Source organism: Haliotis rufescens, unplaced genomic scaffold (genome assembly GCF_023055435.1).
Source record: "Haliotis rufescens isolate VD_foot unplaced genomic scaffold, xgHalRufe1.0.p SCAF_13, whole genome shotgun sequence".
Classification (NCBI taxonomy): domain Eukaryota; kingdom Metazoa; phylum Mollusca; class Gastropoda; order Lepetellida; family Haliotidae; genus Haliotis; species Haliotis rufescens.
In genome coordinates this window covers 34,337,978-34,349,849 of record NW_025963813.1, presented here as the reverse complement: position 1 = coordinate 34,349,849, position 11,872 = coordinate 34,337,978, and the positions used below count along the sequence as shown (strand labels likewise).

At 42.6% G+C, this 11,872-nt stretch overlaps 1 protein-coding gene across 1 annotated transcript; it reads left to right on the top strand.

Annotated features, from left to right (window-relative positions):
- The first annotated feature begins 1,557 nt into the window (after positions 1–1,557).
- On the top strand, positions 1,558–11,198 carry LOC124151566. The gene is made up of 9 exons (XM_046524085.2): positions 1,558–2,207; positions 3,442–3,621; positions 4,450–4,567; positions 6,210–6,377; positions 7,849–8,025; positions 8,473–8,634; positions 9,140–9,245; positions 10,355–10,479; positions 10,891–11,198. The coding sequence occupies exons 1-9, from the start codon at positions 1,606–1,608 to the stop codon at positions 11,158–11,160; spliced, it is 1,908 nt and encodes a 635-aa protein (XP_046380041.2). The 5' UTR covers positions 1,558–1,605; the 3' UTR covers positions 11,161–11,198.
- Positions 11,199–11,872: the final 674 nt, after the last annotated feature.

Genomic DNA, 11,872 nt, shown 5'->3' with positions numbered 1-11,872 from the left:
TCGATGACTCTATAGCGGAACAGTTCAATAGCAGGGAGAAAAAAGCTCTTGAGTGAAATGATGGTTGCATACCAAGCTGGAAAAGGGAACCATTTAGTTCCAGTCCTGATCCCAAGAGACTGTGTCGGTGCCTTGTCCATTCTTACAGACTAAGACAAGAGGAAGAAAGTTGGGAAATCTTGATCAATATCCTTGTTTTTCCAAACACACAGCAGTCAGCATATCATGTGCCAGGTTGGGATGCTATTAGGAGTATGTGTCATGCAGCTGGTGTGAAGCTTCAAGAGTTGTTGACAGCATCAAAACAAAGACACAGAATAAGTACAATATATGCTTCACTTGAGGTTCCTTCCTAGCTACCATTGCGAGAGAATATTTCTATAAACATAGGGGTCACAGCAAGGGTGTCAACCAGTATCCTCAACCAATTCAAAAAGTTACTAAAGTTGGGAAAACCTACTTCACATTCAAGTGAGTGAGTATGGTTTAACGCCGCTTTTAGCAATATCACGGCGCGGGATTCCAGAAATGGGGCTCACATTCAAGGTGAGTCATTGACTTTGAAGACGTTTTGTAGTCAGCAGGCTAGTGTTTGTCATCACGTAGTAGCCGGACAACATATAACTTGTTTGAGGTTGGTTGATTCATTGTTTAACGCCGCACTCAGCAATATTCCAACTATATGACGGCTAAATAACCAAGTCTGGACCAGACAATCCAGTGATTGACATTATCAGCATCGATGACATACATCAGCCAAGTCAGCGAGCCTGACCATCCAATCCCGTTAGTCGCCTTTTACGGCAATGCAGCATGGGTTGCTGACGATGTGTTCTACCTCGGATGTTCACGGGTCCTGCATCAATGTTTTCAAGCACAAGTAATATTTGTTTTGTTTGTTTTTATGTTTAACGCCGCATTCAGCAATATTCCAGCTATATGACGACGGTCTGTATGTAAATAATCGAGTCTGGACCAGACAACCCAGTGCTTAATATCATGAGCATCGATCCACGCAATTGGGATCGCTGACATGCATCAAACCAATTCAGCGAGCCTGACCACCCGATCCCGTTAGTCGCCTTTTATATAATTTTCATTATTTTAGCAAATAAATTAAATCAAAGATACAACAGTGCTATAAAGCTGCCTTCGAAATAAAATGAGATCCGGGGTGGAATAGGTCTTAAGCAACCCATGCTTGCCGTGAAACGCGACTATGCTTGTCGTAAAAGGCGACTAACGGCATCAGGTGGCCAGGCTCGCTGACTTGGTTGATGCATGTCATCGATCCCACATTGCGAGGATCGCTGCTCATGATATCAATCACAGGATTGTCTGGTCCAGACCCGATTACCTACAGCCGCCGTCATATAGCTGGAATATTGCTGAGCGCGGCGTTCAACAAAAAAAAAAACCCAACCAATTGAAATAAAATGAATATTCCATGTCCGCTGAGGTCACCACGTACAATCTACTAATAAACCTACTTACAAAGTGAATGTACTCCGATCGAGCTGATAAGATAAGAATATCTACACGAAACAGCTGTTATTGGTCTTTGGCAACATTAAAACGTTCAGTGAATCATACTGAGCTGCCACCATGATCGTCAGGGAGATTTGTGTCTACATTTGCTGCCTAGTCGGGCTTGTGCCGTGCATTGCGCAGCCAAGTAAGTCGGACTTATTGATGGCAGCACAATTTTTACAGTATGAAGTCCGCGATCTGCAAATCCCCAAAACCAAACATGCGTTTCCACCGTTTCGATGGGATGAAGAGCAGGGCATGTGGCCAAGTGACGTCAAGATGAATTTCCATGGCAACCCGGATTATGCTCTCTTTAGACAAATATTCGGCATCTTTGATAACAATATGTTTGCGACAACATACATAATGGCGTGTGTTGCTGAGACGAAACGATACATGGACGATCGATGGCATAACGACACGTCTTATGGGTTAATGAATGGCATCAACGCCATCAAACGTCATCATGATCTAAATGTGAATTATTCCAATTCCTTAATGACATTCTGGCCTCAAACGTATAACGACGAATCCAAGGTTTATAACAGCTACCCCGTAAATCTCAATGACGCGATCAAGCTGACTGAGCATTTACCTCTGAATGCAACCTATGCTTTTCTTGAAAGACTTGGACTCAAGGATGTGGACAAAATCGTCCAAGAGGTCATGCGGATAAGGTACACGTTATTATAGACTAATGGGTTTCAGAGACTTCACTTATGTGCGCGATGTACATTTGGTTGTAGAAGATACATGATTTTCATTATTACAGGGGCCACGGGTGGCCCAGTCGTCTAAGGCGCCGCGATTCGCTGTGCAGAGTTGCGTCCCTTGGGCACGCCAGAAACCTATGATTGTGGGTTCGAATCCCGGCTCGCCCCGATTATGTTTTTAGGTTTGTCAGCACCATACCCGTGCTCGTGGGTTTCACCGAACTGGTAAACGTCTGAGACCTGCATCACTTCGGGCTTGCCTCCCACATTAAGCTGACACGCCGTGATATTACTGGAATACTGTTAAAAGCAGCGTTAAACCCAACTCACTAACTTCATTTTACAAGTCCATGTTAAAATGTCGTCCAGAATGGAATACGTTATTTCCTACGATATCTTCTTCCATTAGTTGAGGTTTAATCAGGACAAACATAAACCATGGTTCAATCATTGCTTTTCAGTAGGTCCTCAATCTGAATTCCTGAAAACTCTAAACTTATCTATGTACAAAGCAGTGTAATTTTACGTTCTTTCTGTGGTAATTTATTTGACGAGACCCAAGTATTCAAATTAAACCTAAAATTTCCCGGATGTCTCCAATTCCATTTCCCCACGAAGTGAGTGAGTATGGTTTTACGCCGCTTTTAGCAATATTCCAGCAATATCACGGCGGACGACACCAGAAATGGGCTTCACCCATTGTACCCATGTCGGGAATCGAAACCGGGTCTTCGGCGTGACGAGCGAACGCTTTAACCACTAGGCTCTCCGACCGCCCCTCCCACGTTTTCGTCACAACGAGGTTCGATTGTATTTGGAACTGAATAAAGTTTTACGATCTCATTATCAAACATACCCAATGATAACCAAATCTCGATTCCAAGTTCCGAACATGAATATACTGTGAAATAAGATATGTGTGTAAAGAAAAGTTTGTTCTGATGACTCCGTGAAGATTCCGGGATAGAATAGCATGCTTGTCGTTAAAGGCGACTAACGGGATCGGGTGGTCAGGCTCGCTGACTTGGTTGATGCATGTCATTGATCCCAATTGCGTGGATCGATGCTCATGAAATCAATCACTGGATTGTCTGGTCCAGACTCGATTATTTACAGACCGCCAACATATAGCTGGAATATTGCTGAGTGCGGCGTTAAACTACAAACCAACCAACCAATCTGATGAATCATTTGCTAGAGGTGTCTACACACTGGCGTTCCACATCCCTCCGGACTTCGATGACACATTTCTCAACATTGGTCTGGGTTCCATCCTTGCCGAAATGGCCAAAGAGTTTCCCCGGGCGTTCAAACTTTGGTCGTCCCACAACACCAACCTTACGTCCGTGTTCGATGCTCTCAAGTACTACGCTTACAGGTGAGACACTGTTAATGTATTTACCGTTATATGACATGCCCGACGTTTCGACAGTTATTGTAAATTCTATGACATGCATCGCTACGTAAAAGAATACAGGCATTATCAAACATTGTATCCACGATACATCCAATTTATATGTATTCTTGTACCTTAAACGTATCTGACGAAATGATCGCGAATATACCCATCATAGAATAGGTCTTCAGCAACCCATGCTTGCCGTAAAAGGCGACTAACGGGGTCGGGTGGTCAGGCTCGCTGACTTGGTTGATGCATGTCATCGATCCCAATTGCGTGGATCGATGTTCATGATGTAAATCACAGGATTGTCTGGTCCAGATTCGATTATTTACAGACCGCCGTCATATAGCTGGAATGTTGCTGAGTGCGGCGTAAAACAACAAACCAAACCAAAACCCTTCATACCAAAACGCTTACCTATCCATTCTTCACAAAGGAAATTTGTTTTGCCGTGATGGGCACAGTTCAATGCTGATTTTAGTCATATTCCTGAAAAATAACAGCGAGAACAGCAAGAAATATAAACAATATATAATTTATCGATGTTGGTATACTAATATTTCCGCGCACTGGCGAACATTGTGAGCGTTTTATTCACTTGGCAATTGCACTGACCCCGCGGTGTGTACCGTCTACTGCAACAATGGACAGACACCTTGAAGTGTGGAAATACCTTTCTAAGGTCCGTTTGGAGGTCGTTTTTCTATCTTTACGTTGATGGGGGTGGTCGTCTTGCTGTAATTTGTGATTCAAGAAATATGTAAAAATATGTCTTAACTTAATCCCTATTTGCTTTGCCCCAAGACCGTTCTCCGGGGACCAACGTGTGAACACCATCGACACCAGGAGCTACTACTACCTTAGGCCGTGGTTGGAGCAGGAGAAGGCAGCCGGGCGTGATGTCGCTCTTGTGCCAACGTGGGTGAGTATGTACCCATGAGTTCTCTCGCTACAGAACGGTTGTCATTTTGTGAATTATTACGTTGCCGAAGTGACTCTTCCTTTTCGCAATGTGTGAAGCCCATTTCTGGTGTCCTCGTCGTGATATTGCTGGAATGTTGCTTAAAGCGGCGTAAAACCATATTCACTAACTCGCTCATCCTATTCGGTCGATTTTTATAGTTTACATATTACAATGTAATCACTTCATTGTTGAAATTGGTGAAATTCAGGTACAGACAATAATAGACTGACACCTGTTTTTGAATTCAGTTGTTAACCCAATTTCAATTCCTATGTTTCACGTCATAGTTTTTTTTATTAATGCACACCTTGAATATCCGGGTTAGAATTGGTCTTCAGCTTGTTGTGAGAGGCGAATAACGGGATCGGGTTGTCAGCGTGGCTGACGTGGTTGATGCACGATGTCATCGTATCCCAAATGCGTAGATCAATGCTCATGTCAATCATTGTCAGTCAGTGGATTGTCTGGCCCCAGACTCGATTATTTACAGATTGCTTTAGTATTGCTGTGTGCGGCGTTAAACAACAAAGAACCCATCATTGACATGACAGTTGAAAGTAAGAAACGACAAGCAGTAACACTGCAACATATTTATTTTTACAGGACTGTGTGATTACGTTAAGTAAGTTCCATACATAGATGCAATGTTTGTTTCTGCAAAGACCAATGACAAACGCTCCTCGTGCATTTAGGGTTCCCCGGCGTGCTGGTGTTGCTTTTGACAACCACTGGTACTATATGATAACTTAGACGGTCCTTTTTGTATTGTGTCAATATTCGTTTTATAAAAAGCATCAGTGTTCTAATAGAAAGGATGTCTTATGATTATGATTTACAAATGACATTATAGCGTGACGGGATTACCTTTGATGTTCGACCCGTGAAGATTCCGGGTTGGAATAGGTCTTCAGCAACCCATACTTGCCGCAGAAGGCGACTATGCTTGTCGTAAAGGGCGACTAACAGGATCGGGTGATCAGGCTCGCTGACTTGGTTGATACATGACATCGATCCCAATTGCGTGGATCGATGTTCACGATGTCAATCACTTGATTGTCTAGTCCAGACTTGATTAGTTTACAGACCGCCGTCATATAGCTGGAATATTGCTGAGTGCGACGTTAAACAACAAACAAACAAACAAACCTTTGATGTACAAACATGTGATCCCGTCACGCTATAATGTCATTTGTAAATCATAATGTTAAAGACATCATTTCGATCACTGGATTACCTTTGATGTTCAAATATGTTAGACCCGTTAAGATTCCGGGATAGAATAGGTCTTCAGCAACCCATACTTGCCGTAAAAGGTGACTATGCTTGTCGTAAAAGGCGACTAACGGGATCGGGTGGTCAGGCTCGCTGACTTGGTTGATGCATGTCATCGATCCCAATTGCGTGGATAGATGATCATGATATTAATCACTGGATTGTCTGGTCCAGACTCGATTATTTACAGACCGCCGTCATATAGCTGGAATATTGCAGAGTGCGGCGTTAAACAAGAAACAAACAAACCAACCAACCAAATCAAATATGTGACGATTTTGTTTCCTCACATAACATGCTACACATTACCTACGTTATGAATGTTCAGATCCAGGACACGGATGAAGTACGCACGTGGTATGACAAGGGCGTCATGATGCCTTTTAACATCAACAACGTTGACGTCACTGTGTGTGCCAACTTCATCTACGCCTTGACATCAGGCATCATCACTGGCGTCCTTCAGCCATCGTTATTGGATGATCCTGAAGTTATGGTAATGGGTTTTGAATGTTCATAAAGATATGTTTTTTTATAAATATGAAATACGTTTTTCATTTGATAAAATGAAGGGGATTAGGAAACACTAGTGGTTAAAGGGTTCACTCCTCACTCTGAAGACCTTGGTTCGAATCCCCCCATAAGTACAATGTGTGAAACCTATTTCGGGTGACCCCTGCCGTGATATTGCTGAAAGCGGCGTAAAACTATACTCACTCACTACTTGATATTAGGATCTATACCGAAACGCCGCCTTTACAGTAATTAAAGAAGTTGAAATCCATAAATTGTGTCCACCCCAATCCCCAACTTCATATGACCGGGGTCTAGTGGCAGAGCGTCCGCCCGTAGCGCGGAAGGTCCGGGGTTCGATCCCCGGCCGCGTCATACCAAAAGACGTTAAAAGGTGGTACTTGTTGTTACCCTGTCTGGCGCTCGGCATTAAGGAGCTAAAACTTGGACTGGTCGGCTCGGGGTCAGTATACTGTTTCTGAGTGAGGTTTTCATGTTAAACTGCGGCATGGTATCTTAGTGAGCTAGCACTATAAATTGGCATCAGTCCGGACTAGTACCAGCAGCCACACACACACACGTGCATGCACGTCGCTATATAAGTGCAATAATCTTGGACGCAACGTTAAACCCCATTTCACCTCACCTCACCCATCTTTATATGGCTATATATGTTGTTATTTTTTTTAATATCGCAGCACAGAAAGCATTAAAAGACACGTGTCGCCTGGCTCTTTACCTATATGATCTTTGAACGTTGTGACATCATTGGCACCATCTTCCTTAATTGCCAGACAATGTCATGCACAACCTTAGATGTACATGTGTACGTGACGAGTGTCATCAGTAGGGCAGGATACGCTCACCATTGGGCGAACGCCTGGTATCATCACTATGTGATAGCGCTTCTTAGACGCATACGTATGTAGAATTGGTCTTCAGCAACCCATGCTTGCCGTAAGAGGCGACTAACGGGATCGATGCTCATGTTGTCAATCACTGGATTGTCTAGTCCAGACTCTATTTATTTACAGACCGCCGTCATGTAGCTGAAATATCGCTGAGTGCGGCGTTAAACAACACACAAACAAACAAATATGATATGGTCGGAATCGTACAATGGAGGTACAATAAAGGTTTCTTATGAGCACAGAAAGGGTTTCGTCGCTATTATTTAAGTATTCATGACGTCTGGGTGATATTTCGTAACGTGACATTAACATAACAGAGGAGTATACCAGATCTGAAATCGTTAACATCTGTCAATCATGCACACTTGCGGTAATGACAGGTTTGTTTTTGTTCTGTTTAAAAGAAACTATATTTCTTGCTGAGAGAATATTTAAATAGTTCCTAAAATAGCCCCATTAATACCACTAGTGTTTGAAGTTATTAGATTAATGAAACGGAAACGTGTATGTATTTTGTTCAGACAAAGACTCCTTGCATTACAGCACATCTACAACGACACAGCCAGGATGATCGCTTTCCAAGTGTCGACAAACTTCTCCGACCGAGCAGACCTGGCGTTGACGTACTACCCCTCTGTCATAGAGTTCTACTGGTTCGTGGCCAGGACGTACAACAAACTACAGGAAACTCTGGACAGGACGGGATCGCTGCCACATAAGGTGATGCATCAACGTCTCATGGACTTTGCTTTAGTCATTCACACTCACAAACCCCCACATGCCAGTGCCCAATAAGTATAAGAGTACTTCATGTTATATATCCCCTGGGATAGGACGAACCCATGAAGAATGTTATGAGCTAAGACAACAAGACCGCTTGTTCAGTGACATGCATCAGATATAGTAAAAGCTGTACTAATGACTAAAACAAGGCTTGGTCTTCAACCGAAGATCAGAAGATGTTGAGGATTTTTAATATGGAAAGGGTTTTGTCTCTTCAATATGTATTCACACATAGTTGTCTGGTTCAGACATGACCGCATTTGTATTCTTTTCTACAGATGCAGATGCCGTTGTACTGATATCGTGTCGAACATTTGGAAGTGGATGCTGCGAAGACCAATCGACACATGCACTTGTTCAAGTAATCGGTGTTTCAATTTTTAGGGTATGGACCAGATTCTAGCGGACTTCAAGGACGTGTTAAGGACATACGCTAGTCCCCGGATCCTAGACCTGGGAACCCCGTCCTCTATGTATAACTTCTCGACCTTATACTACGACGACTTCCTCGGCGATGCTGACATAGACTACAGCAACAAATCAGCTGTAAGTTTCAGGCCAAAACGTATGATTAACTGTTTCGATCAGCAGCGTTATGACTCTCAAGTCATTTACTTAACATAAATGCGGTAAACAACAAACAAACAAACAAACTATACTTAATAAGTGAGATCAGCTAATTAACACACTAACAACAGGTAGTCAATGAGTCGAATATTAACATTGAGTTATCATCGTAGCACTGGTTCCACTTTGGGGAACATTCCCCCGGTGTCTCCACTCGTTGGTACATGTACTTGATTAATCTTCAGAGTACTATGTACTGTTTTCATCAATGATATTAAACATTCTTGTGTCTGGTGTTCATGTCGAGGGTAAAAATTATGCGTGTGTAGTTGCTTGCGAAGAGAAAAATACGTATTTGACATATAGAATTAAAGGAAGATTGAGTGGCTGATTTGTTTTGGAAAGGAAACCATAGTTAGAGAGTTACATTTTGGGATGAAAATAATAGTTGCGTATTGCGTATTGTGTGCTGTGTATAATTTAGCCAGATCCTGAAGATCGTATATTCACCACCGCAATGGCCATGACCGCTCTGCTGACCATCTGGACAACGCAGGACCAGCACACAGGGAAGATGATCTGGGATGCAGGTAGGTTTGTTAAGTCTTAGCGCAGTGCTAAGTCTGATTAGTTCAGTATTCGGTCGCCCCTGTATTTCATCTTTAGACTTTCGACAGTAAATACAATTCAAGATTTATCATGCGGGACCATGCTTTGTTAGTTGGTCTGTTGTTTAACGACGCACTCAGCAATATTCCAGCTGTATGACGGCGGTCTGTAAATAATCGAGACTGGACCAGACAATCCAGTGATTGGCATCATGAGCTTCGATCTAGGCAATAAGGATACGGTGACATTCATCAACTATGTCGGCGAGCATGAGTTGGTTTGATCGCCATTGTGATCAATACCATCTTCCCGAGGCAAGAGAGTTAACTGACTTTGAAAGTCCAGTTTCCACCCTTGCCGAACTAGACTGGAATTCCTGGGCTCGATCGTAGCGCCACCAGTGGCTATTACGAGTTATGTCCTTTCTATGCTTCTCCTGTTGACCAATCAGATTCCACCTCTCGTATCACTTGCATTTGTTTCAAACAAAACGATGGCCCTCAGTCAAGACGATCTGATCGATAATCAAGATCTATATTGTGATAAAACGAGTCTGACATCGCGAAGTGCATCAAATCACGTGAGCACCTATATTTAAAACATGATAAGATTAAGAAAATATCTGTTGACAACGAGTTAACGGTGCACATGCTTTGCAAATCCTGCAGTCGACCGAAATCTGCATGACACTCTACGAACCGGGTTTCGATTTCGGTGCGCGATTTTGATTGGACTATGCTGATTAGTCCAGCCAAATGTAACTCCATAATACCAGCCTAGTTCGGCAAGGGTGGAAACTGGACTTTTATAGTCAGTTAACTCACTTGCCTTGGGAAGATGGATCAATACAGTAATAGCACAACATTTAACAAACTTTGTCGATCCCACAGTTATGACAAAGCATGGTTTGGGGACGTACATTTCCACAGGGTATGTGAATTATTTCAACACAGTGTCCCAAGTTAGACGATAACTACACTACCTGATAACCTTTCAAATTTACCCAATGTTACTGACCGCAGCATGCTGACATATAAAAGATTTAAAATGTCGGTCCATACTATTATCGCCTTCGTGTTTATCCTCCTAGATACGCCCCTGGACATCAAGAGGGCCGCCAATATGACGGCAACGTGGTTGTACTACAACATCAACGGCGAACAACCGCTGTTGGCATGGAACGCGTTTTTCTCTGGATCATTCAAAGGCTACACTGTCAGTAAACGTTTGGTATTTCTTCATCTGTATGAGGCCTCACCACTGTGTACACTGTACTAGACTTTAGTATCAGGACACCTTGCGAGTTGTTCTCGCAAAACAATCGTTTAGAATGGCAACTGTATCTCGTAGTTTGAAGGGAAGATATCCTAGACTTATTTAAATATTTCTTGTATCTACCTAACTGGTGTTATAATAGGTCTTCAACAACCCGTCCCTGCCGTAAAATGTTACCCTGTTTGTCGTAAGAGGCGACTAACGGGATCGGGTTGTAAAACAGTTCACATTAATAGGTGGAATCTATTTCAGAAGATAATTGAGACTGATTATTCTCTGGCATTGAATTGTTTGTTTAAAGTGATTGCACAATTCTACAAAAAATACACGTGCATTGACATTTCGTTCCAGACGGACACATTCCATTACCCGATGAACAGACTTGAATTATTCAATGGGACGAGAATAAATAAGACTGAGATTCGCAACGAGAAGTTTATTCAGGGAGTAGAAGGGTTCATACCCGAAAACGAATACAAACAAATGATGGAGAAACTTCACACACCCACCGTCTTCCCGGGCTACAACTACAACGGCGACTTCTTCCCCTTCTGGTCCTCTGAAGCCTACACCTACGCCATCGGGATGCTGGGATTGGGGAAATACATTGGGACTTTATAATAATGCCAAAATATTAATAAATTAGCAAATTGTCCGGATATTGTCTTCAGTTATTCATTTAACATTTATATTGATGAACTGAATATATCTTTAAATTTACTAATTGCCACATTCGATCTAACTCTGGTAATCTAACTGTCAATAAAATCGACAAAACCCTTGCCATATTCATAAGTAATCTCTGCCAAAAGTCGTTTGTACAACATTAGCATACGATCGTATTCGCATTGTACGACAAGCATTCACTTCTCAAACGGAATGCTCGGGTTCGAATCCCCACATGGGTGCAATGAGTGAAGATCTGTTTGGTGTCCTTGTCGTGATATTGCGGGAATATTGCTGACAGCGGTGTAAAACAAGACTCACTCACATTTACACCTGTATGACCTTGTTACGAACCCAGACCAAGGACCACTATGACAGGTACCATTGATCTAGCCATCTGTGTACTGATTGTAACAGGATATATAATGTTAGTTTCACCTTTTAATGGGTCCTGGCTTCGTATTTCTTCTCATGCAAAAAACGACCAAACCTTTTCATGCTCATAAGAAATTTCCGATATCAGAAGAGTGAATTGTTCAGTACCGACTACATCATGTGAACGTGTTTATCAATCGCTATCAAATAGTGATGATACCAGGTGTTCGCGAACATTTGAACGTATCCTGGCCCACCGGTGGCACCCGTTACAACACATGCAAAGGCAAGT

Excerpts from the sequence above, each read along its gene's own strand:
- LOC124151566 (XM_046524085.2), top strand. The coding sequence starts at position 1,606 with ATGATCGTCAGGGAGATTTGTGTCTACATTTGCTGCCTAGTCGGGCTT. Across the intron at positions 9,246-10,354 it reads GAAGATGATCTGGGATGCAG|ATACGCCCCTGGACATCAAG; the intron begins GTAGGTTTGTTA and ends TTATCCTCCTAG. Across the intron at positions 10,480-10,890 it reads GATCATTCAAAGGCTACACT|ACGGACACATTCCATTACCC; the intron begins GTCAGTAAACGT and ends ATTTCGTTCCAG.